Genomic DNA, 27085 nt, shown 5'->3' on the forward strand with positions numbered 1-27085 from the left:
GTCAGCCCGCCCATGGACCGGCTGGGTGGGCAGACGGCAACCTGGGTGTTATCAGCCGAACTTTCTCGATCTCCGGCCGATGGTGGCCACGAGGAAAATGGCGCTCAAATTATTTCTCTGTGTCTTAGGTTTCAGCTGTTTCGGAAATAATATTTTCGCACATGGTAAGTTTTTATTTTGTTGATATGACATCCAGGCCAGCCATCAAACATGACGTGCTGCACTGCAGCAGGCGTTGGTCAAATGTGTGGGCGTCAGACTCCCGGGCTTCCGGGTGTGTGACAGTCTTGTGGGATGACATGTCAGACTGACTTGTGTCCAGCAAGGTCCGTGCAAGGTCACGTGGTCACGTGTCCTCGACACAGACGAGTGCTGGTCACCTCACTGCGTCTCTTCCACCCTTCCACTCCTCCACCGCAAACATCCACCGCAAACATCCACCAACACCCGTGTCAATTATCTTAGAGTATTTTTACTTACAATTGTTATAAATCATAATGCTTTTAACGGCTATAAATAATTTATGCTTTCAAAAAATACAACCCACAACAATAAACATACAAAATTTTACAATTCCTAACAAATTAATAAAAAGATTTCTAAAAAGATTTTTGTGACTTTTTTTCTGTGACTTTATTTCTGTGACTGTTTTTCCGATAAAATTTATCCACTGTGACTTTTTTCCTGTGACTTTTTTTTCCCTTCACCCTTCAGCGGTGTGGTCATTTAAAATGTTATTGGCGTCATCGAATAGATGTCAGAAACTTTGATCTCTGGAACCTCACGTATTTGGTTGACAATGTCTTGTGTCGTGTTCTGTACAAAGTCGTAAGCTAGGGGTGGTTTCAAGGTTTCATTGACTCTAGTCATAGATTCATCATAGCACCCCCAGACATGGTGTTATTTATAGCCCCAAATATTGTATTAATTAAAGTATCCCATTTTACGGTCATATTTTATTAATTATTGCCGTGTCATTGATTATAGTAGCCCTCCCCCCCCCCCCCAATCATGGCATCTATTTTAGGTTCAAATCCCAGTCCTAGCAATTCGAGCCTCACAAGGACACAAGACTACTGTTCTGGCCATGTATGACCCTCCCCCCCCCCACCACCCCACACCATCAGATTTTCTTCTAGGCATCTCTTCGCCCCCCCCCCCCCCCCCGAACGAAATGAAATTTATATGATTTATACAGAAAATATATACTTTTAACAGTGTCCGCCCCCCCCCCCCCGAAGAAAGTCTACCGCCCCCCGAAAATTTCAAGTGCCCCACCGGAGAAAAAAGTCTGGAAGAAACACTGAACACCATCCCCATAACCCCCATACAGACTGGTGCCCGTAATTCTACATACACACAGTTCTAATAAAGGTGTGTAGGTCTGACATTAGACATTGTGTCATTCACACTACACAACACATCGTACACATAGCAAAAAGATTAATGTTAAAACCTAAAAATAGCCACCCAATTACTGATCAATGCAAAATTTAAACCAAAGCCTCTCATTGGCTGGGAGTTGGACTAAAGTACATAGCTGGTTTGTGATTGGTGAGTTTAAAAACTGTTATCTCAAGAGTTTGGAAAAGATTGGCACCTCGACAAGTCTGGCTCATGCCATCTAGCAAGTGGCAGGGGCAGATTAGATCAGAGTTTCTTCCAGGCATCTGTTCGGGGGGGTGGGGGGGGGGGGGTGGGGGCTTTGCCCCCCCCCCCCCCCCCGAATTTTTTTTACCGCCCCCCCCCCGAACGAAATGAAATTTATATAATTTATATAGAAAATATATATACTTTTAACAGTGTCCGCCCCCCAAAGATAGTCTACCGCCCCCCCCCCCGAAAATTTCAAGTGCCCCCCCCCCTCCCCCCGGAGAATAAAGTCTGGAAGAAACACTGGATTAGATGCGACTTTCTTAGCTGCCCCCCCCCCCCCACCCACCCCGATTAGTGCTGTGCTGCCTAGATTCATTAATATCTCATTACTAGAGTTGTCAAACTTTTCTTGATGCGCTAGACAAAATTAATGACAGACTGAGCTATGAAGATACCCAGACCACTAACGCTCAATGAAAAAAAAAACAACGGAGACTTTTATTTTTTAAGACAGGTTGCCTGAGAGTTGAATATAATTATTAAAAAAACAACAACAGATTCCATGATAATCTACCAAGTGAAGGAGAATTTTATACCAGTCAAAAACATCTGGACATCACAGAACTTTCTAGACTTGCTTTTAGACTTTAAAAACTGGAAAATAGATGTACTCGATTGATATTCTTGCATCTAACCCTAGCCCTAGCCGTTTCCTGAACTCTAACCCTAACCTCAATCCTAGCACAACCCTAAACCCTGTTAAACATGAGCAAGCTACCAATATTATGGCTGGGCGAGTCCCGTGTATGGACGGGACCAGCGACTAGTACTTAGGCCTGTTATTAGCAGGCTTGTTTTCTTGAATTTGTAAAATCTACTTGACTGCAATGTTTCAGTCATTAGTCATGACTTTGTCTGAGATAACATCCCTCCCACCCCTAGCCCCTGTCTCTCCCTATGTTGAAAATAAAAATAAAATACAAATCTTGTGTCTTCTGATTAAAGCGTCCCACACAGTACAGGCGCGTGACGTCACCTATAGTACACGTCCGAGCCGACGGTAGATAAGTAGTAAACAAATACAAGATAACCGCCATGTTGTTCTAGTTTTTAAACGGACCAATCAGATCAGTCCAATTTTGTCACACACAAAAACACTGACATCTTGATCTAGAGTCTAGGTGTGCTATCTTAGTTTTAAAAAAATGTCAGCAACAGTAATTTTTTGTTTGATACACACAAGTGGGCATATCACAACCACATGCAGTATACCACAGCCACACACAGCATACTACAACCACATGCAGTATACCACAGCCACAAGTCACATACAGCCAGAGGCGTAGGGAGGGGGGGGGGGCGGGGGGAAGCAAATGAAAAGTTCGAGGGGGGTGCAAATCGAAAGTTTGAGGGGGGGGGGGGGTGCTGAAAAATTCGAGGGGGAGTGCAAAACGAAAGTTTGAGGGGTAGGGTGCAAATGAAAAGTTCGAGAGGGGGTGCAAATCGAAAGTTTGAGGGGGGGGGGGCGCAAATCGAAAATTTGTCCCCGGGCGCCGGGAGGGGTCGCTACGCCTCTGCATACAGCAACCACACACAGCATACCTCCGCTACACACAGCATACCACAGCCACACACACAGCATACTACAACCACATGCAGTATACCACAGCCACATGCAGCATACTAAGCCACACACAGCATACCTCCGCTACACACAGCATACCACATACAGCATACCACAGCCATATACAGCATACCACAGGCACAAGTCACATACAACAACCACATACAGCATACCACAGCCACATACAGCATACCACATACAGCGTACCACAGCCACAAGTCACATACCACAAGCACATAAAGTATAGCACAGCCACAAGCAGGAAGAAGACCAATCGCAAGCGTCGAAACTTTTGTCGTTTTGCGATCATACATTCAAACCAGGACCAGTTTTTGCTTTCCGTCGTTTGAAAGACATTAAAAAAGTTAATCGTCAAAAGTCGCGTCATTAAGATAATTAACAGCAGTAATTATTTCGTAGTTTTAACATTGTTTAGCCCCTTACTTTGATCCAGCCAATCACCCACGAGAACATGCCTTAGAACACACCCCTCCCTATAATTTCAACCAATCACCTACCAGAGCATGCCTTAGAACACGCCCCTCCTTATAATTTCAACCAATCACCCACGAGAGCATGCCTTAGAACACACCCCTCCCTATAATTTCAACCAATCACCTACCAGAGCATGCCTTAGAACACGCCCCTCCCTATAATTTCAACCAATCACCTACCAGAGCATGCCTTAGAACACACCCCTCCCTATAATTTCAACCAATCACCTACCAGAGCATGCCTTAGAACACGCCCCTCCTTATAATTTCAACCAATCACCCACGAGAGCACGCCTTAGAACACACCCCTCCCTATAATTTCAACCAATCACCTACCAGAGCATGCCTTAGAACACGCCCCTCCCTATAATTTCAACCAATCACCCACCAGAGCATGCCTTAGAACACGCCCCTCCCTATAATTTCAGCCAACCAGCCCATAGAGCCCAACCTGTCGAACCCTCCCCTCTTCAACTACGGCCTGCAAGTGGGGGACAAGGAGGTGGACAACGAGGTCAAGTTGGTTGAGCTGCCCTTCAATGTCTCTTATTTTGGCTCCAGCTACAAGCAGATATACGTAAGTCTACAGATACAGATATACGTAGGTCTACAGATACATATATACGCCGGTTTACAGATACAGATATACGTTGGTCTACAGATACAACCCAACTTAGCACAAACCTATCAACGATGTTCAAACTTCCCTTTGGTTTTCATCAAACTAAGAGTTAAACTACAACTGTAAGACAGTGTTCGAACCCTCTCCTTTCAGATCTCAGCCGACGGGACTATCGGCTTCACCAAAGCCCTCACTTACACATCGACGGTCAAGTGGACGGAGGGGGTCAGAAACCCTGACAATGACGTGCCCTTCATCGCGCCGCTGTACTACAGGTCAGTATTGAAAGCCTGACAATGACGTCATCACGCCGCTGTACTACAGGTCAGTATTGAAACCCTGACAATGACGTCATCGCGCCGCTGTACTACAGGTCAGTATTGAAAGCCTGACAATGACGTCATCACGCCGCTGTACTACAGGTCAGTATTGAAAGCCTGACAATGACGTCATCGCGCCGCTGTACTACAGGTCAGTATTGAAAGCCTGACAATGACGTCATCGCGCCGCTGTACTACAGGTCAGTATTGAAAGACTGACAATGACGTCATCGCGCCGCTGTACTACAGGTCAGTATTGTAGGGCGCGTCACTGACACCTTCCACTGACAGAGTCACGTGACGGCAGTGACAGATAATAACAAGCTCACAGCCACAAACAAGAAAGCAAACTTTCCATTAACTGACCACATATCTGACCCCCCCCCCCCCCCAACCATCTGACCACCACCAATCAGTTGACAACACAAATGACCCCAGCAATAAGCTGACCCCACAAATGACCCCAGCAATAAGCTGACCCCACAAATGACCCCACCAATCAACTGACCCCACAAATGACCCCACCCATCCCCTTTACTTCCAGCGGTTTCCGCCTCCACAACACCGAGCACAGCACCTACCAAGGCAGGATCTACTACAACATCATCTCAAGAGACGAGCTTAGGCCAGAAGATTTACACTACTCAGAGTACCGGAACTTGCTGCTGTGTAAGTTACAGGCGTGGGCGTGGTCAGCTGACAGGCGTGGGCGTGGTCAGCTGACATGTGTGGGTGTGGTCAGTTGACAGGCGTGGGCGTGGTCAGCTGACATGTGTGGGTGTGGTCAGCTGCCATGTGTGGGCGTGGTCAGTTGACAGGCGTGGGCGTGGTCAGCTGACATGTGTGGGTGTGGTCAGCTGCCATGTGTGGGTGTGGTCAGTTGACAGGCGTGGGTGTGGTCAGTTGACAGGCGTGGGCGTGGTCAGCTGTGCATGTTATGTTAAATGATAGAGATATCCCTTTCGCTGTAGTATGCATTGTACAATCAAAAGTGATCTTAAATAACAAATTGACTATCCCCAATCAAAGCACGCCCTACAACTCTTGATGGAGGCTGTCTGGTGGAGAGGTAGAAACAAGATTACCACCTCGTTAGTCTCGAGTTCACTAGTTTCTTTCCTTAGTAAGTCCCCGAGTCCACTCAGCTTTGATGGGTACCTGGCATGGTTCCAGAATGTAAGCTTGAGCAACAAAGTTCCCTGTCCCCAGATATCGGCTACTACCTGCGTGAGGCGGTCGTGCACCAGCCCAAAAAGTTTGACCCAGAGCTGGCTGTGCTAGTCACGTGGGACAACGTGGCCACAGGAGAAGACAACGAGAACGGAAATGCTTGCACGAGAGATGAGCCGTGTTCGGTAAGTCCGCGCGTACACTGGTGAGTACTCACAGACATGCGCTGGTCCTAACAATACGCACGTGAGACTTTACATAGAGTTCTTGACGTCCTCACAAGCTACTACCCCCCCCTTCCCTTCCCTTCCCAAGTTCGTCAAAATCGTAAACTTTTCCAAACTTAAAAATAATAATTCTCAAAATAAAAATGCAACTCTGGAGAGTCACTCTATGTGTGCATTTTTCTGTTTGCACATTTTTGTCTTTACGCATTTTACTGTGTGCGCAAATTTCTGTTTGTGCTTTTTTTTTGTTTGCGCATTTTTCCGTTGCGCAATTTTTCTTGCGCTTTTTTTTGTTGCATATTTTCCATTGCGCATCTCTTGTTTGTTGTTACAATTTTTCGGATATGCTTGCTACAGTTTCAGTCCTTAACGACCATCTTAAACTCTTGTATTCCCCCACCCCACCCCCACCCCAGGGCGCCACCTTCCAAATGTTGCTGGTGGCCGACAGACAGAACACCTACACCGTCTTCAACTACGGCAAGATGGACATCCACCTCAAGCCCACCTATCAGGTCAGACATTTGATTTCATGACGTCATGGGCTTTCTACCCAAAGCCATCGTCAGAGAAACCACTCGACTTTCTTCTGGTTTCTTTCAGGCCGGGTTTAATGGCGGCTATGGGCGTGGCTGGTTCAACGTGATCCCGTGTCACGGGACGTGCACGCTGGGCATGAACTCTTCTGTGATCGCCGAGCTGCCCAGGCTGAAGGGCAGCAACCACAAGGGCAGATTCGTCCTCAAGGTGGACGGCGAGCTCATCATTAGGGGCGGCTGTCTACCTGCAGAGATCCAGGCTGGTCAGTGGACAATTGGGTGGACATTTGACATTTGGGTGGACATTTGACATTTGGGTGGACATTTGACATTTTGGTGGACATTTGGGTGGACATTTGACATTTGGGTGGACATTTGACATTTGGGTGGACATGTGACATTGGGTGGACATTTGGGTGGACATTTGGGTGGATATTTGACATTTGGGTGGACATTTGACATTTGGGTGGACATTTGACATTTGGGTGGACATGTGACATTGGGTGGACATTTGGGTGGACATTTGACAATTGGGTGGACTTTTGACATTTGTGTGGACATTTGACATTTGGGTGGACATTTGGGTGGACATTTGGGTGGACATTTGGGTAGACATTTGGGTGGATATTTGACATTTGGGTGGACATTTGACATTTGGATGGACATGTGACATTGGGTGGACATTTGGGTGGACATTTAACATTTGGGTGGACATTTGGGTGGACATTTGACATTTGGGTGGATATTTAACATTTGGGTGGACATTTGGGTAGACATTTGGGTGGATATTTGACATTTGGGTGGACATTTGACATTTGGGTGGACATTTTGGTGGACATTTGGGTGGACATTTTGGTAGACATTTGGGTGGATATTTGACATTTGGGTGGACATTTGACATTTGGATGGACATTTGACATTTGGGTGGACATGTGACATTGGGTGGACATTTGGGTGGACATTTAACATTTGGGTGGACATTTGGGTGGACATTTGACATTTGGGTGGATATTTAACATTTGGGTGGACATATGGTGGACATTTGGGTGGATATTTGGGTGGATATTTGGGTGGACATTTGGGTGGACATTTGGGTGGACATTTGGGTGGACATTTGACATTTGGGTGGACATTTGATATTTGGGGGACATGTGACATTAGGTGGACATTTGTCATTTGGGTGGACATTTGGGTGGAAATTTGACATTTGGGTGGAAATTTGACATTTGGGTGGACATTTGACATTTGGGTGGAAATTTGACATTGGGGTGGACATTTGACATTTGCGTTGATATTTGACATTTAGGTGGACATTTGACATTTGGGTGGACATTTGACATTTGGGTGGACATTTGACATTTGGGTGGACATTTGACATTGGGATGGACATTTGACATTTGCGTTGACATTTGACATTTAGGTGGACATTTGACATTTGGGTGGACATTTGACATTTGGGTGGACATTTGACATTTGGGTGGACATTTGACATTGGGATGGACATTTGACATTTGCGTTGACATTTGACATTTAGGTGGACATTTGACATTTGGGTGAACATTGTGCAGTTGACTGGAATATGACATTTAAGTGCAAATTTAGAATGGAATTTTAATTATGATTTGACTTTAACAATACTGACTTATATGTTGACCTATTCTTGACCATGCTCGAGACATATGAATTGACCAGCAGCCCCGCCCCCCCCCCCCCCCCCACCCACAGGTATGCTGGAGCTGTACCCCACGGAGGTGGGCATGTTTGGGGGCGAGAAGCTGGAGGTGTCTGGGAAATGTCTGGCACGGAGCGACAAGATCTACTGCAAGTTCGGGGAGCAGGTGGTCGAGGGCACCATGATCAACGAGCAGAAGGGTTTCTGTCCCGTCCCCAAGATGACCAGGGTCGGGCCAGTCACGGTCTATTGGTCAAGTGATAGGCAGGACTGGAGCGTTGATAATGTCGTCATTGTGGGTGAGGATTGCTAGGGGGGTGGGGGTGGGGTAGAGGGTGGGGGTGGGGGATGGGTGGAGGGTAGGTGGAGGGTAGGTAGGGGTGGGGGGTGGGTGGGTAGGGGTGGGGGGGGGGTTGTGGTGGGTAGGTAGGGGGGATGGGTGGAGGGTAGGGGTTGGGGATGGATGCATTAGAAATGATAGAAGTGGGGGTGAGTATGAGAGGTGGGGTAAATGGGGTGAATGATGGATGTGACAGGACGGGATGGCGTGTTAGTGTTGATTGAGCTCGAGACACAAACCACGTGACTTTGACGGGAGTCATGTGACTGTTTCAGTGGTAGCTGAGGACGTTGACCCCGCTAAACGGTTCGCGCTCCACCAGACGGAGCAGCTGATGCAGTGGTACACCCGTGACGTCACCACCATCACCATACCCTGGGACCCACAGCTCCTGATGGCCGAGTCGTCGGTAGACACGGAGGTAGAACTCCGGCTTCTGGGGTACAGGGAGCTGGATAATAAGGTAAGCTGGTGGGTGGGTGGGTAGGTGGGGTATGGGTGGGTGGGTAGGTGGGTGGGTAGGTGGGTGGGTGGGTAGGTGGGGTATGGGTGGGGTATGGGTGGGTAGGTGGGTGGGTAGGTGGGTGGGTAGGTGGGTGGGTGGGTAGGTGGGGTATGGGTGGGGTATGGGTGGGTAGGTGGGTGGGTAGGTGGGTGGGTAGGTGGGTGGGTGGGTGGGTGGGTGGGTAGGTGGGTGGGTAGGTGGGTGGGTGGGTGGGTGGGTAGGTGGGTAGGTGGGTAGGTGGGTGGGGTATGTGTGGGTAGGTGGGGTGTGGGTGGGTGGGTAGGTGGGTGGGTAGGTGGGTAGGTGGGGTGTGGGTGGGTGGGTAGGTGGGTGGGTAGGTGGGATGTGGGTGGGTGGGTAGGTAGGTAGGTAGGTGGGATGTGGGTGGGTAGGTAGGATATGGGCAGGTTACCATGGTTACCAAGAGTCATGAATGTTTTCCCGGCCAGGTGGAGTACACGGTGCTAGAGAACCTGGGCAAGGAGCAGCTGTCACGTGGTCAGTTCAGCTTCCCCGTGGAGGGGCACCGGTGTAAACACAACTGTGGGGACTACGAGATCGGTCTGTTTGAGGTGGCCCTACCCACACACTTCCAGGGGACCGCCGCGGAGAGAGTGTGAGTTTTGTTGTGGGGGTGGGTGGGTGGGTGGGTGGGGTAGATGTATATAACTACGGGTTGTGGGGGTGGGTGGGGGGATAGATGTATATAACTACGTGTTGTGGGGGTGGTTGTACACGTGTTGTGTGTGTAGTTGTTTACGTGTTGTGTGTGTGGTTGTATACGTGTTGTGTGTGTGTAGTTGTATACGTGTTGTGTGTGTGGTTGTTTACGTGTTGTGTGTGTGGTTGTTTACGTATTGTGAGTGTGTGTGGTTGTACACGTGTTGTGTGTGTGGTTGTTTACGTGTTGTGTGTGTGTGTGGTTGTACACGTGTTGTGTGTGTAGTTGTTTACGTGTTGTGTGTGTGTAGTTGTATACGTGTTGTGTGTGTGGTTGTTTACGTGTTGTGTGTGTGGTTGTTTACGTATTGTGAGTGTGTGTGGTTGTACACGTGTTGTGTGTGTAGTTGTACACGTGTTGTGTGTGGTTGTTTACGTATTGCGTGTGTGTGTGGTTGAACACGTGTTGTGTGTGTGGTTGTTTACGTGTTGTGTGTGTTGTTGTTTACGTGGTTCCAGATTGCTCGAGAAAACGTCTCGTCTGCAGCTCACTTTGGTGACAGAGCTTGATTTCAAAATGTCGGCTTAAGGGACTCGGGTTGCCCCTCCCCCTTATAACACAACCATCCTTGCCCCTCCCCCTAATAACACAACCATCATTGCCCATCCCCCTTATACCACAACCATCATAGCCCCTCCCCCTTATACCACAACCATCATAGCCCCTCCCCCTTATACCACAACCATCATAGCCCCTCCCCCTTATACCACAACCATCCTTGTCTCCAGGGCCATCCGCTACGGCCCCTTCCCCCTGGGCTGGTACATGAACGAGGACCTGACGGAGCGGATGGGAAGCGACTGGTCAGACCAGAAGTGTCGTGCGTGGAGCAGGGAGGACGGCAAGTCGACGGACTGGATCCAGCGCCTGCCCCCCTGCCCCTGCAGCCTGGCCCAGGCTCTGGCAGACTTTGGTCGCTTCCAGGCCGACCCCAGCTGTAACATCCAGACCGGAAGTAAGTGCCACTACCACAAGGAGGCTGTCCACTGCGTTCGCTCGGTGTGGCCCACGTAAGTCATTGACGTCATTCGAAGTCATCTCTTGACTGTATCTCATTACTGATTCACATTTTCTTGTTTTAATAAGACATCCATTTTAATACATATACCATTTGTAGCCCACCTCATGTAGCCCACCTCATGTAGCCCACCTCATGTAGCCCACCTCACGTAGCCCACCTCATGTAGCCCTCATGTAGCCCACCTCATGTAGCCCACCTCATGTAGCCCACCTCATGTAGCCCAAATCATGTAGCCCACCTCATGTAGCCCACCTCATGTAGCCCACCTCATGTAGCCCACCTCATGTAGCCCTCATGTAGCCCTCATGTAGCCCACCTCATGTAGCCCACCTCATGTAGCCCACCTCATGTAGCCCTCATGTAGCCCTCATGTAGCCCACCTCATGTAGCCCACCTCATGTAGCCCACCTCATGTAGCCCACCTCATGTAGCCCACCTCATGTAGCCCACCTCATGTAGCCCACCTCATGTAGCCCACCTCATGTAGCCCACCTCATGTAGCCCACCTCATGTAGCCCTCATGTAGGCCTCATGTAGCCCACCTCATGTAGCCCACCTCATGTAGCCCACCTCATGTAGCCCACATGTAGCCCACCTCATGTAGCCCACCTCATGTAGCCCACCTCATGTAGCCAACCTCATGTAGCCCACCTCATGTAGCCCACCTCATGTAGCCCACCTCATGTAGCCCACCTCATGTAGCCCACCTCATGTAGCCCACCTCATGTAGCCCACCTCATGTAGCCCACCTCATGTAGCCCACCTCATGTAGCCCTCATGTAGCCCACCTCATGTAGCCCACCTCATGTAGCCCACCTCATGTAGCCCACCTCAAGTAGCCCACCTCATGTAGCCCACCTCATGTAGCCCTCATGTAGCCCTCATGTAGCCCACCTCATGTAGCCCACCTCATGTAGCCCACCTCATGTAGCCCAACTTATGTTGCCCTCATGTAGCCCACCTCATGTAGCCCTCATGTAGCCCACCTCATGTAGCCCACCTCATGTAGCCCACCTCATGTAGCCCACCTCATGTAGCCCTCATGTAGCCCACCTCATGTAGCCCACCTCATGTAGCCCACCTCATGTAGCCCACCTCATGTAGCCCACCTCATGTAGCCCAACTTATGTTGCCCTCATGTAGCCCACCTCATGTAGCCCTCATGTAGCCCACCTCATGTAGCCCACCTCATGTAGCCCACCTCATGTAGCCCACCTCATGTAGCCCTCATGTAGCCCACCTCATGTAGCCCACCTCATGTAGCCCACCTCATGTAGCCCACCTCATGTAGCCCACCTCATGTAGCCCTCATGTAGCCCTCATGTAGCCCACCTCATGTAGCCCACCTCATGTAGCCCACCTCATGTAGCCCACCTCATGTATCCCACCTTATGTAGCCCACCTCATGTAGCCCACCTCATGTAGCCCACCTCATGTAGCCCACCTCATGTAGCCCTCATGTAGCCCACCTCATGTAGCCCACCACATGCAGCCCTCATGTAGCCCACCTCATGTAGCCCACCTCATGTAGCCCACCGCATGTAGCCCACCTCATGTAGCCCACCTCATGTAGCCTACCTCATGTAGCCCACCTCATGTAGCCCACCTCATGTAGCCCACCTCATGTAGCCCTCATGTAGCCCCCCTCATGTAGCCCATCTCATGTAGCCCATCTCATGTAGCCCACCTCATGTAGCCCACCTCATGTAGCCCACCTCATGTAGCCCACCTCATGTAGCCCACCTCATGTAGCCCTCATGTAGCCCTCATGTAGCCCACCTCATGTAGCCCACCTCATGTAGCCCACCTCATTTAGCCCACCTCATGTAGCCCACCTCATGTAGCCCACCTCATGTAGCCCACCTCATGTAGCCCACCTCATGTAGCCCACCTCATGTAGCCCTCATGTAGCCCTCATGTAGCCCACCTCATGTAGCCCACCTCATGTAGCCCACCTCATGTAGCCCACCTCATGTAGCCTACCTCATGTAGCCCACCTCATGTAGCCCACCTCATGTAGCCCACCTCATGTAGCCCACCTCATGTAGCCCACCACATGCAGCCCTCATGTAGCCCACCTCATGTAGCCCACCTCATGTAGCCCACCTCATGTAGCCCACCTCATGTAGCCCACCACATGCAGCCCTCATGTAGCCCACCTCATGTAGCCCACCTCATGTAGCCCACCTCATGTAGCCCACCTCATGTAGCCCACCTCATGTAGCCCACCTCATGTAGCCCTCATGTTACAGCGCCGACAAGGCCGGAAACCAGTGTTGCTATAGCAACAGTGGGGAGCTGATGTTCTCCCAGCTCAACTACCAGGGCAGCTCCCCCGACCGCAGCCACGTCTGGGGCGCCGCGCCCTACGACCGCCCCGACCTGGTGCCGTCCCTGTCCCACTGGAAGCATGACGTCATCAGCTTCTACTACTGCTGCCGATGGAACGACTACGCGCTGTGTGACCTGTACATGGACCTGCGACCGACCACCGACTGCCTCAAGTACTCACCCCCGGGACTAGGTAACGTCTACCCCAGCACACCTACAGCTATTAGGTTTTAAGGGACCCCCGGGAACAACCCCACCCCCAATTTGTTTGAGATCTAAGTTACATTTAAAAAACGGACGTCAGCATGTGGTTCGAATTGGTTGAACAGAAGTTAAATGAAACGTTTCACCGGCTGCTAAGCTCCACTTCCCCGTGTACTACCTAAATCCCATTTAACACAGTCCTACATCTCGCGAGAAAATTATTGGCCAGCACCTCAACTCGAGGTGAAAACTGACCATTAGTGCTAGAGTTGGCGACAACAGCACATACATTTTTTTTTAAAGAAACATATCAAACATTGATGGTTAAATTAGCACTAGTAATGGTTTGCATTAGGGTCACCTTTAAAGTATTTTTTGTTGCCTATTCACTGACCTTGACCTTTCCTTCCCCAGCGTTTCTGCGTGGTGACCCCCACGTGAGCACATTTGACGGTCAGCGCTACACGTTTGTGGGGGGTGGGGACTTCTGGCTGGTCAAGGAGGGTCAGCTCAGCATCCAGGGCAGCTTCTCTCAGCGGCCCAACGCCAGGGGTAAGTGGCCTTGACCTATTTATTCCTATATTTATGACCTATATTCGTCATCTACTGGTTTTCTGCTTATTTCTTCTCCTCCTTACTCTACAGACATTGGTCACCTCAGTGGCAAGCAGCAGTGGTTTTCTGCTTATGTCGTCTCCTCTCTACTCTACAGACATTGGTCACCTCAGTGGCAAGCAGGAGTGGTTTTCTGCTTATTCCGTCTCCTCTCTACTCTACAGACATTGGTCACCTCAGTGGCAAGCAGGAGTGGCATCCCAAGGCACTGATCTCCCTGACGGTCAAGCACGCAGACGATGACCTCATTGAGGTCCACCCCGGCCCTGACCGAGCAGTCCGGACACACGGCCTTGAACTTCGAGTCAGCGGGGAGCGGAAGTTTTTCTTCAAGCAGGCCACGAAGTGGCAGAACTTTAAAGGTAGGTTCCAGAGTTTCTTTCAGGCATTCCTTCAGGGTGTGTGTGTGGAGGGGGGTTATTGTGTCGTCTGGCTGAGAGGGGTGTGGGGGTAATGTCATGTGTCGGCTGTTGTAAAAACATGTCTGCTGATGACGTCATGTTTAAGTTTGCTGACCCCAGGTGTGTCCGTCATTAACAACGCTAGGGATGACGTCAGCAATCACCATGACAACTTCACCATTTTGTTGAGCAATGACGTAGGCGTCCAAGTGGCAGGGGTCAACGGCCTCCTGCATGTCACGGTGGCCCTCCCACCCAGTCTGAAGGTAAGTGCCCCCCCCACCATCTAGCCCAACATCCCCCGACCTACCCCCCCCCCCCTCCACCATCTAGCCCAACACCCCACCCCCACGATCTAGCCCAACACCCCCCCCCCCCCCGAACATCTAGCCCAACACCCCCCATCATCTAGCCCAACACCCCCCCCACCATCTAGCCCACCATCCCCCCCCCCACACCATCTAGCCCAACATCCTCCGACCTACACCCCCCCCACCCCCACACCATCTAGCCCAACATCCTCCGACCTACACCCCCCCACCCCCACACCATCTAGCCCAACACCTCCCGACCTACACCCCCCCACCCCCACACCATCTAGCCCAACACCTCCCGACCTACATTACCAGCGCCCTCAGTCGCCCCGGTCCTATCACTAAATGTAATGATACGGCTCTACAACGTGTAATCTTACACTTACACCACCTGTAATCTTACACTTACACCACCTGTAATCTTACACTTACACCACCTGTAATCTTACACTTACACCACCTGTAATCTTACACTTACACAACCTGTAATCTTACACTTACACTACCTATAATCTTACACTTACACCACCTGTAATCTTACACTTACACCACCTGTAATCTTACACTTACACTACCTGTAATCTTACACTTACACCACCTGTAATGTACACTTACACCACCTGTAATCTTACACTTACACCACCTGTAATCTTACACTTACACTACCTGTAATCTTACACTTACACCACCTGTAATCTTACACTTACACTACCTGTAATCTTACACTTACACCACCTGTAATCTTACACTTACACTACCTGTAATCTTACACTTTCACCACCTGTAATGTTACACTTACACCACCTGTAATGTTACACTTACACCACCCGTAATGTTACACTTACACCACCCGTAATGTTACACTTACACCACCTGTAATCTTACACTTACACCACCTGTAATGTTACACTTACACCACCCGTAATGTTACACTTACACCACCCGTAATGTTACACTTACACCACCTGTAATCTTACACTTACACCACCTGTAATGTTACACTTACACCACCTGTAATCTTACACGTACACCACCTGTAATGTTACACTTACACCACCTGTAATGTTACACTTACACCACCTGTAATGTTTACACCCGACACCCCCCCCCCCCCCCAGATGTCTGGCCCCTCGGACAAGCCCTACGGCCAGGGCCTGATGGGAACGTTTGATGACGTCATCAACAACGACTTCACCTCCAGGTCTGGGACTGTGACCACGCCCACCACAGAGAAAAGCGACTTGTACCAGAGTTTCGCTGTTTCATGTAAGTACTGCTCTACTGCCCTACTGCCCTACTGCCCTACTCTACTGCCCTACTGCCCTACTCTACTGCCCTACTGCTCGCTATGAACTGAACTGTTGGCTATACGCTCCAAGTATTTCTCACTACACTCTATACGTACTTCGCTGCTATACGGTCTACTGCTCGCTATACGCGTCCCATTGCCCACGTCTTTGACCCATGTGACGTCACTGTTCCACCAGGGGGCGTGGCCAAGCACGAATCCCTGTTCCACTTCCCCAAGGCCGCCGAGTCAGCTGTCCCTCCCCACCCCTTCTACGAGTTGAGCGACATCCCCTGGGACATCCCGGGTGAGCCGTCGGAGGCGGAGGTCAGAAGTCTGTGTGGGAGCAACAACTTCTGCGAGTGGGATTATCGGATTACTGGGGACAAGGCTGTAGCCATGGCAACGAGAGAAGCGGATGTGTATTTTAACGCCATCAAATCTGGAGCGTACAAAGGTAAGAAAACAAAGAGCAGCAAAACAAAAACCAGATGAATTATATATTACACAAAATTAGTAGCAATTATCCTCCCTCTATCGATGTTTGTGATCAAAGATCATTGTTTAAAGAGGATTATAAACTGAACTGAAACAGTCGTTCATTCTGTTGATACTTTCAACTTAGTCACTAAACTGTCTACTTGTATACCGACACCGAGTAAACAAAAACTATAAAAAGTGAACTCCCTGAAAAAAGTTTCAATATGTAGTTGTACATGTAGATGGTAGACTAGCCAACACCTGCATGTTCAACTAATCCCAACCTAAACTAAAATGTTGTAACCTAAACTAAAATGTTGTAACCTAAACTAAAATGTTGTAACCTAAACTAAAATGTTGTAACCTTAACTAAAATGTTGTAACCTTAACTAAAATGTTGTAACCTAAACTAAAATGTTGTAACCTAAACTAAAATGTTGTAACCTTAACTAAAATGTTGTAACCTACCAGTTGAGAACTGTGGCCTGCCAGATATTGGCCGCATGGCCAAGTTATCGGCCTACAACTTCTCCGTTGGCCGAGAGATTCGAGTTACCGGATGTGACAACGACTGGAATTTCGCCGGAGACGCGACGTTCAGGTGAGTGCTGTGTGACCGGATGTTGTTGACAGGTGTGTGTACAAGGTGTGGTGTGGGTTGACTACAGGTGTGATGTGAGTTGACTACAGGTGTGATGTGAGTTGACCTACAGGTGTGATGTGAGTTGACCAACAGGTGTGATGTGAGTTGACCTACAGGTGTGATGTGAGTTGACCTACAGGTGTGATGTGAGTTGACCAACAGGTGTGTGTACAAGGTGTGGTGTGAGTTGACCAACAGGTGTGATGTGAGTTGACCAACAGGTGTGATGTGAGTTGACTACAGATGTGATGTGAGTTGACTACAGGTGTGATGTGAGTTGACCTACAGGTGTGATGTGAGTTGACCAACAGGTGTGATGTGAGTTGACCTACAGGTGTGATGTGAGTTGACCTACAGGTGTGATGTGAGTTGACCTACAGGTGTGATGTGAGTTGACCAACAGGTGTGTGTACAAGGTGTGGTGTGAGTTGACCAACAGGTGTGATGTGAGTTGACTACAGATGTGATGTGAGTTGACTACAGGTGTGATGTGAGTTGACTACAGGTGTGATGTGAGTTGACTACAGGTGTGATGTGAGTTGACTACAGGTGTGATGTGAGTTGACCAACAGGTGTGATGTGAGTTGACCAACAGGTGTGATGTGAGTTGACCAACAGGTGTGATGTGAGTTGACTACAGGTGTGATGTGAGTTGACCTACAGGTGTGATGTGAGTTGACCTACAGGTGTGATGTGAGTTGACTACAGGTGTGATGTGAGTTGGCCTACAGGTGTGATGTGAGTTGACTACAGGTGTGATGTGAGTTGACCAACAGGTGTGATGTGAGTTGACCAACAGGTGTGATGTGAGTTGACTACAGGTGTGATGTGAGTTGACTACAGGTGTGATGTGAGTTGACCTACAGGTGTGATGTGAGTTGACCTACAGGTGTGATGTGAGTTGACCTACAGGTGTGATGTGAGTTGACCTACAGGTGTGATGTGAGTTGACCTACAGGTGTGATGTGAGTTGACTACAGGTGTGATGTGAGTTGACAACAGGTGTGATGTGAGTTGACTACAGGTGTGATGTGAGTTGACTACAGGTGTGATGTGAGTTGACCTACAGGTGTGATGTGAGTTGACCTACAGGTGTGATGTGAGTTAACCTACAGGTGTGATGTGAGTTGACCTACAGGTGTGATGTGAGTTGACAACAGGTGTGATGTGAGTTGACCTACAGGTGTGTGTACAAGGTGTGATGTGAGTTGACCAACAGGTGACATGTTCACTTACCTCCACAGGTGTGTCAGAGAGAGGCTGGACGAGGCGGAGGAGAAAGAGAGGGAGGATTATGGTGAGGTGGTCACGGACCCCCACGATCTACGTCAGTACATCATCCACTGGGTGCCCAAACCTTACACAGTCTGTTACGGTAGGTGGGGTGGGGGGGTGGTCAGTACATCATTCACTGGGTGCCCAAACCTTACACAGTCTGTTATGGTAGGTGGGGTGGGGGTGGTCAGTACATCATCCACTGGGTGCCCAAACCTTACACAGTCTGTTACGGTAGGTGGGGTGGGGGTGGGCAGTACATCATCCACTGGGTGCCCAAACCTTACACAGTCTGTTATGGTAGGTGGGGTGGGTGGGTGGTCAGTACATCATTCACTGGGTGCCCAAACCTTACACAGTCTGTTACGGTAGGTGGGGTGGGGGGGTGGTCAGTACATCATTCACTGGGTGCCCAAACCTTACACAGTCTGTTACGGTAGGTGGGGTGGGGGTGGTCAGTACATCATCCACTGGGTGCCCAAACCTTACACAGTCTGTTACGGTAGGTGGGGTGGGGGGGGTGGTCAGTACATCATTCACTGGGTGCCCAAACCTTACACAGTCTGTTACGGTAGGTGGGGTGGGGGGTGGTCAGTACATCATCCACTGGGTGCCCAAACCTTACACAGTCTGTTACGGTAGGTGGGGTGGGGGGGTGGTCAGTACATCATTCACTGGGTGCCCAAACCTTACACAGTCTGTTACGGTAGGTGGGGTGGGGGTGGTCAGTACATCATCCACTGGGTGCCCAAACCTTACACAGTCTGTTACGGTAGGTGGGGTGGGGGTGGTCAGTACATCATCCACTGGGTGCCCAAACCTTACACAGTCTGTTACGGTAGGTGGGGTGGGGGGGGGGGTGGTCAGTACATCATTCACTGGGTGCCCAAACCTTACACAGTCTGTTACGGTAGGTGGGGTGGGGGGTGGTCAGTACATCATCCACTGGGTGCCCAAACCTTACACAGTCTGTTACGGTAGGTGGGGTGGGGGGTGGTCAGTACATCATTCACTGGGTGCCCAAACCTTACACAGTCTGTTACGGTAGGTGGGGTGGGGGGGTGGTCAGTACATCATCCACTGGGTGCCCAAACCTTACACAGTCTGTTACGGTAGGTGGGGTGGGGGGGGGGGGGGTGGTCAGTACATCATTCACTGGGTGCCCAAACCTTACACAGTCTGTTACGGTAGGTGGGGTGGGGGGTGGTCAGTACATCATTCACTGGGTGCCCAAACCTTACACAGTCTGTTACGGTAGGTGGGGTGGGGGGTGGTCAGTACATCATCCACTGGGTGCCCAAACCTTACACAGTCTGTTACGGTAGGTGGGGTGGGGGGTGGTCAGTACATCATTCACTGGGTGCCCAAACCTTACACAGTCTGTTACGGTAGGTGGGGTGGGGGGGGGTGGTCAGTACATCATCCACTGGGTGCCCAAACCTTACACAGTCTGTTACGGTAGGTGGGGTGGGGGGGTGGTCAGTACATCATTCACTGGGTGCCCAAACCTTACACAGTCTGTTATGGTAGGTGGGGTGGGGGGGTGGTCAGTACATCATTCACTGGGTGCCCAAACCTTACACAGTCTGTTACGGTAGGTGGGGTGGGGGGGGTGGTCAGTACATCATTCACTGGGTGCCCAAACCTTACACAGTCTGTTATGGTAGGTGGGGTGGGGGTGGTCAGTACATCATCCACTGGGTGCCCAAACCTTACACAGTCTGTTATGGTAGGTGGGGTGGGGGGGTGGTCAGTACATCATTCACTGGGTGCCCAAACCTTACACAGTCTGTTACGGTAGGTGGGGTGGGGGGGGGTGGTCAGTACATCATTCACTGGGTGCCCAAACCTTACACAGTCTGTTACGGTAGGTGGGGTGGGGGGGTGGTCAGTACATCATTCACTGGGTGCCCAAACCTTACACAGTCTGTTATGGTAGGTGGGGTGGGGGGGGTGGTCAGTACATCATTCACTGGGTGCCCAAACCTTACACAGTCTGTTACGGTAGGTGGGGTGGGGGGGTGGTCAGTACATCATTCACTGGGTGCCCAAACCTTACACAGTCTGTTACGGTAGGTGGGGTGGGGGGGTGGTCAGTACATCATTCACTGGGTGCCCAAACCTTACACAGTCTGTTACGGTAGGTGGGGTGGGGGGGGGTGGTCAGTACATCATTCACTGGGTGCCCAAACCTTACACAGTCTGTTACGGTAGGTGGGGTGGGGGGGGTGGTCAGTACATCATACACTGGGTGCCCAAACCTTACACAGTCTGTTACGGTAGATGGGGTGGGGGGGGGGGTGGTCAGTACATCATTCACTGGGTGCCCAAACCTTACACAGTCTGTTACGGTAGGTTGGGTGGGGGGTGGTCAGTACATCATTCACTGGGTGCCCAAACCTTACACAGTCTGTTACGGTAGGTGGGGTGGGGAGGGGGGGGGTGGTCAGGGGTGGTCAGGGGTGGGTGGGTGGTGAATGGTTTGTGGGGGTGGGTGGGTGGTGAATGGTTTGTGGGGGTTGGTGATGGGGTGGGGGTGGGGGTTAGTGTGGTGGGTGGTTAGTGGGGTGGTTAGGGGGGTGAGTGGGTGGTGAATGGTTTGTGGGGGTGGGGGTTAGTGGGGGTGGGGGTGCGTGGGGGGGGGTGAGTGTTTAGTGGGGGTTTGGGCTGGGTGGTTAGTGAGGTAGCTGGGGTGGCAGGGTTGTAGTAGGGGTGAGGATAGGTGGTTCGTGGGGATGGGGGTTGGTGGTTAGTTAGGTTGGTGGGGTTGTTAGTGGGTGTGGGGATTGGTCAGATGTTGTGACGTCATGTTATCCCCACAGATGAAGACATCGAGGCAGCGAGTCTGGGTCTGATCATTGGCTGCGCAGTTGGTGCAGCTGTCCTCGTCATCGTCATCATCATCATCGTCATCGTCGTCATCAGAAGGAAGAAATCCTCGGGGAAGTCCAGGTGGGCTATTTATAGATGTGAATCTTTTGGTTGGAGGCTAATATTTTAATTATTAAATGGTTCAAGTTTTAAAAATTGATCTGGCTCATTTCATCCTCAGGCCAAAGGGAGAGAAACCAAAATCCAGCCAGAGGAGGGGGCAGGAGGGGGACCCAGCGGCGGCTGAGTCGATGTTGAGAGAGGTGGAGGACAGGAGGTAAGGAGGGAGGAGGGGGGAGGACAGGAGGTAAGGAGGGGAGAGGACAGGGGTAAGGAGGGATAAAAAATGAGGTACACAAGGGGGTGGGGGGAAAAGATGCCGAAAGGGGGGGTAGGATGGGGATGATGTGATAGATACGGTAAACGACAAAAGGGTCCGAAAAGCAGAAGAAAATCTGGCCATTTTGATGTTTTGTCAAATGTTTTCACCACGCTGAGCTGCATGTCTTGTCACAGCCCAGAGGCGTAGCGGGGGGGGGGGGACATATGTCCCCGGGCGCCGACCTTAGGGGGGTGGCGCCAAATTGAAAGTTTGAGGGGGGGGGGGGGGTGCAAATGAAAAGTTTGTCCCCGGGCGCCGGGAAGGGTCGCTACGCCTCTATCACAGCCTGCTCGATAGATTTCATCATTTGGTAACCAATAATTTGTGTAGATTAACCTGAGTATTTGTGAATCCTGTTTCAGCCCTGTTTACCGCGTGAAGAAAGACGTTGTGCGCATGTCAGACGTTGAGGCTGGTCGTCAGGACTAGCCAGGTCCGACAACTCAGTCAACAATTACATCAACAGACTGGCTTATCCTTCCTGAACTGCTTGCTACAACAAGGGACATCATTCACATTCCAAACTAAAAGATTGACATATCAAATTGTTTTTACTTTTGTATGGATTTCGTTTAGCTTGTAGTTTGTTTATCAACATTTCAGCTACGATTTAAAATTTTATCTTTGAAAATGTGTTAGCTAGTTGGATCGAAGGTTTAAAGCACCTTTACTTTTTTAATTTGGCTTACTAGAATGTACATACTTTTGTCTTTACAATATTGATTTCCTATGTTTGTGTTTTGTGTATGTGTAATTAGGTGAACCATCTCAATGTATTGAAAAAAAAAAAAAAAAAAAAGAAAAGGTACCGGACTAACGAATGGGACGATTAGGCAGCGATTCAAGGGCCTTGTTGTTTTATGATCAATCTTTGGTGATCAATGTGGTGGTGTTTGGTGGTGTGTGGGGTAGGGTGGGGATAGTGGTGGGTGAAAGAGTGTGTGGTGGTGTGGTGGTGTGTGGTGTGAGGGAGAATGTTGATGTTTGTTCCGGTACTGGATGTCGTGCAGTCAGAGGCAGCAGGTTCTAGAATATTCTTTGTGTTCTTTTCTTGTACTCGAGCGTCAGAGGGGTCAACTATAACATGGGGGGAGGGGGTGGATAAGGATAGGTTATTGTTTTGTGTGTGTGTGTGTACGCGAGTGTGTGTGTGTGTGTGTGTGTGTGTGCACGTGTGTGTGTGTGTGTGTGTGTGTGTATTAGACAAGAGACCATAGACCATTCCCATCTCAAAATTTAACCAAATTTAATTGTCATTGTTCTTGTAGACCTGTCATTTTGCTTTCTTAATATTTCAGCATCTGTCATTTATGTCATCTATGTCATCATGTCGCGTATCTATGCCATATTCATGACATGTTTGTCATATTTTTGTCATATTTTAGAGTTTTAAACCAAGAATTAAAGTTTTATAATTAAACAATTTCGTCTCGTTTGTTCAAAAGTTGTCTATTTCTGTTCGTTTGTTGGTATGTATGTGTCTTTGTGTGTGTGTGTGGAGGGGTGGGGTGGGGAGGATGACCGAGGGTTGGGTTTGGTCGTGTTCGGGAATCCCGCGAGAATCTCGAACAGTCACATCTACGCGATGACGATATCAGATAAATTTATTGATCCGATCGATCAAGATAGGACTGGTCACGTGAACATTCAAAGTGGGGCGCGGGTCAAGAGAAAACAAGATTTTGGACTTTAAAGTCCGCCGATCAGGTATAAATGGCAGACAATTGGCAGAGGGGAGAGTCTGGGGGGTGGGGGTGTGGTCAGCACCCACGGTCACACACAGCTGTCTTTACTAGCAGACGACAGCTCGATAATTGAAAGCTGTAATCAGAACATTGTGGTCAGCGTGCTACACACACCACACACCACACACCACACAGGACCCAGTGAAGTTATCTCTCTAATGATAACACTGACGCTTGTATCATCAAACAAATTATTTATAACCATTGAACATCTAAGCCACCCGACACAGCAACATTTAACATCTGTCTCTAGCTCAGGATACCTGTAATCTAGTGTTACCACCTGCGGTCTTGTCTGAACACCACCTGTAGTCTAGTGTTACCACCTGCAGTCTTGTCTCACCACCTGGAACCTTGTGTCACCACCTGGAGCATTGTCTCACCACCACCTGTAGTCTTGTCTCACCACCTGCGGTCTTGTGTCACCACCTGTAGTATTGTGTCACCACCACCTACGGTCTTGTATCACCACCTGTAGTATTGTGTCACCACCACCTACGGTCTTGTGTCACCACCTGTAGTATTGTGTCACCACCTGCCAATTGATGTCACTGTCACTTGACAAGATTAAAGATGGATACCAATCAAAACTTTGATATCAGGTAAATCATTCGACACGAGTCAATCAATAACATTCGACACAGGTAAATCAATAACATTCAAATCAAAACATCTCGTGTTTGTAAGTTGATCAACTACACATTTTTTTTTCGGGCAAATCGTTCAACAATTTTTGGGGCTGTCAGAGAAATGGATGGACAAATCAAAATGAGATTGGGCTTTATGGATACTTTATTTGACAGACTGGCTTTTGTGGATACATTATTTGACGGACTGGATTTGTGGATACATTATTTGACGGACTGGATTTGTGGATACATTATTTGACGGACTGGATTTGTGGATACATTATTTGACGGACTGGATTTGTGGATACATTATTTGACGGACTGGATTTGTGGATACATTATTTGACGGACTGGATTTGTGGATACATAATTTGTCGGACTGGATTTGTTTTTGTGTCTCAGACATGTCATTGACAGCGTCAATTTGCTTGCCGTGTAACACTGTTTTCATCGTCGGCTTGTGAGGACTGATACAGATTTACAATAGTAATTCATTCATTGACGTTGGCTTAGTAATAATATCAACGATAACAACGACGACAACCACCACAAAAACAATAACAATAACAACAACAACAACAACAACAACAATAATAATAATAATAATAATAATAATAATAATAATAATAATAATAATAATAAAAATTATAATAATAATAATAATAATAATAATAATAATAATAATAATAATAATAATAATAATAATAATAATAATAATAAAAATAATTATAATAATAATAACAATAATAATAATAATCATCATACTTCGTCTTGTCCCCCCCTCTTATGTAATTAAATTAGTAGTATTTAAATGAATCGATAAGAAAAAATGTAATATTTAATTACATTTAAAATGAAATATTCTTGCGCTGTAAGCTCCGCATATTTTAGACATGTCTCAACATTTTGGTTATCTAATTATATTGTCAGTAGATACTCTCTCAGCTGTCTTGTAAAGTGTCCTAATGCTGTCTTGTAAAGTGTCTTAATGCTGTCTTGTAAAGTGTCTCAGCTGTCTTGTAAAGTGTCTTAATGCTGACTTGTAAAGTGTCTCAGCTGTCTTGAAAAGTGTCTTAATGCCGTCTTGTAAAGTGTCTTAATGCTGTCTTGTAAAGTGTCTCAGCTGTCTTGTAAAGTGTCTTAATTCTGTCTTGTAAATTGTCTTTATGCTGTCTTGTAAAGTGTCTTAATGCTGTCTTATAAAGTGTCTTAATACTGACTTGTAAAGTGTCTTAATGCTGTCTTGTAAAGTGTCTTAATGCTGTCTTGTGTTCAACAGCAGTCTCAGCTTCAGCGATTCAGATGACCCCCACGTCCACCGCTTACGTCACATGTCCGCAGGGTTCAGGAGACCCCAGTCTGTCGCAGACTTCCAAAGGGGGTCAACTTTCTCCGGCGCCAGTTCCATACACGTCAACCCCTCCAGGACCCGGACCCCCCGGACCTTCTCGGTCTCCTCCCAGAGGTAGGTCGACCCTCTCATTAGCTGACTCTAGTTGACTCAATGACGTCACCCGGAGCGACCCGCACCCTTCCCCCCCCCCCCCCTCCCCAACCTATGATCTGACTGAAGTGACTTAACATTTAGAAGTATTTTAACGACCACTGACAGAAATTACCCCATAAGTCACATTTGTATCCCCTAAGTCATATAATGATTTAATTGTGTGTGTGTGTGTAGCAGTCAGATGGGTGGTGACGTCACAGCCAGCGGAAGTATGACCTCTGACCTTGATCAGTCCAGCCTTGAGAGTGAAAAAACGCCGCTGTTGAGGAGAAATCTGGACAAGAACTCGGTGTAAGTAAGGGGGGGGGGGCATGGCAGTATGGTGGGGGGGGGGGGGCATGGCAGTATGGTGGGGGGGGGGGTTGTGTTGCTGGGGAGCTGGGTCTGAGTGTATGATATCGGCAAAGAAATGGAGGCAAGACGGCAAGGGCTAAACACTCGTCTAGTTGACTGAGGGAATGTTAGAAAGGTCTGTCAAATGGTCTGTCAGAGGGTTGTAAAGGGTTGTCAGGGGTTTTCAAAATGGTTGTGTCCTAATGGCTGTACCCACGTGACAGGTCGACGCGACCGCCGAAAAGATTGTTTGAGGGTCGAAGTTTGAGGGATCTGATCAAACTGCTGCGCCAGAACATGGCCAGGGAGTTGACGTGGAGCAACTGGAGGAACTTGCTGAAGCTTCTCAAGACGTTGGTGCTCTTTTCTATCACGCTGCTCTGTTGTGTGAGTACTCTACTGTGTGTGGTGGTGTCTGTGGTGTGTTGTTGGTGTGTCAGACGTGTCTTGTTGGTGTGTCAGACGTGTGTTGTTGGTGTGTCAGACGTGTGTTGTTGGTGTGTGTGGTGTGTCAGACGTGTGTTGTTGGTGTGTGTGGTGTGTCAGACGTGTGTTATTGGTGTGTCAGACGTGTGTTGTTGGTGTGTCATTAACGTGTGTTGTTGGTGTGTCATTAACCTGCCCATCTTGCAGATAGTGATCATGTCCAGCGGGGAGGAGCAAGAGGTCGACAGGCTGATGGTGCTGCCCAGAAACAAGACAGGTGAGGGCGGGGCTAGAGGCGGGGCGTACTGAGGGCGGGGCTAGAGAGGGTCAGGATATGGTTGGGTTATAGGTTATAATTTGATACAATTCTTCCACCGTATGTCTGTAAAGTAGCTTTGACGACACACTTGACATCTTTATTTCATGACCAAATTTGATGAGCCATGTTTGATGTTGCCCCCCCCCCCCCCCCCAGTCCTGCTACAGAACAACATCTGCAGCCACGAACAGCCCAACATCCGGCTCAAGCTCTTTGGGCCGTTCTTGGCCGGTGACGTCAGCAACGACTCGGACACTCTGGTCATGTTCCAGCTGACGCGGGAGTTCAAGGTCAGTCGGACAAGGTCACAGGATAGACTCTATTGTGGAGGTTTTGTTGTCTGTAATGTGTGTGTGTGTGTGTGTGTGTGGTGAGGGGGGAGACGATGTGAAATAAGTGACAATAGAAAATATTTCCGGAATTCTTTAGAAATATTTCTGACTGTTGATAGCTGTGACTGTTGATATTTCT

The 27085-nt window shown here is 49.0% G+C and overlaps 2 protein-coding genes across 2 annotated transcripts in view; both read left to right on the plus strand.

Moving 5' to 3' along the window:
* On the plus strand, nt 1-22459 carry LOC131944559 (sushi domain-containing protein 2). Its single transcript, XM_059305247.1, has 22 exons — nt 1-164; nt 4143-4291; nt 4490-4611; nt 5201-5325; nt 5866-6011; nt 6470-6568; nt 6657-6855; nt 8318-8563; nt 8880-9067; nt 9559-9725; nt 10559-10840; nt 13104-13375; nt 13801-13938; nt 14166-14363; nt 14523-14668; nt 15835-15982; nt 16204-16461; nt 16956-17085; nt 18372-18502; nt 21225-21354; nt 21455-21550; nt 22018-22459. The coding sequence occupies exons 1-22, from the start codon at nt 80-82 to the stop codon at nt 22082-22084; spliced, it is 3522 nt and encodes a 1173-aa protein (XP_059161230.1). The 5' UTR covers nt 1-79; the 3' UTR covers nt 22085-22459.
* A 1172-nt stretch (nt 22460-23631) lies between these two features.
* Nucleotides 23632-27085, plus strand: part of LOC131944580 (P protein-like) — a 13796-nt gene continuing 10342 nt past the window's right edge. The window contains exons 1-6 of the mRNA XM_059305267.1: nt 23632-24002; nt 25309-25494; nt 25711-25827; nt 26094-26256; nt 26503-26572; nt 26771-26904. Coding sequence (XP_059161250.1) covers nt 23974-24002; nt 25309-25494; nt 25711-25827; nt 26094-26256; nt 26503-26572; nt 26771-26904 — 699 coding nt within the window. The 5' untranslated portion in view covers nt 23632-23973. The remainder of the gene's footprint in view (nt 24003-25308; nt 25495-25710; nt 25828-26093; nt 26257-26502; nt 26573-26770; nt 26905-27085) is intronic.

The sequence above is a fragment of the Physella acuta genome, unplaced genomic scaffold (genome assembly GCF_028476545.2).
Source record: "Physella acuta isolate Inbredline_101_S28 unplaced genomic scaffold, ASM2847654v3 ptg000497l, whole genome shotgun sequence".
Taxonomy (NCBI): domain Eukaryota; kingdom Metazoa; phylum Mollusca; class Gastropoda; family Physidae; genus Physella; species Physella acuta.

Coding starts and splice junctions, on each gene's coding strand:
- LOC131944559 (XM_059305247.1), top strand. CDS start 80: ATGGTGGCCACGAGGAAAATGGCGCTCAAATTATTTCTCTGTGTCTTA. Junction 8,564..8,879: donor TGATAATGTCGTCATTGTGG/GTGAGGATTGCT, acceptor TGACTGTTTCAG/TGGTAGCTGAGGACGTTGAC. Junction 21,551..22,017: donor AGAGAGGTGGAGGACAGGAG/GTAAGGAGGGAG, acceptor ATCCTGTTTCAG/CCCTGTTTACCGCGTGAAGA.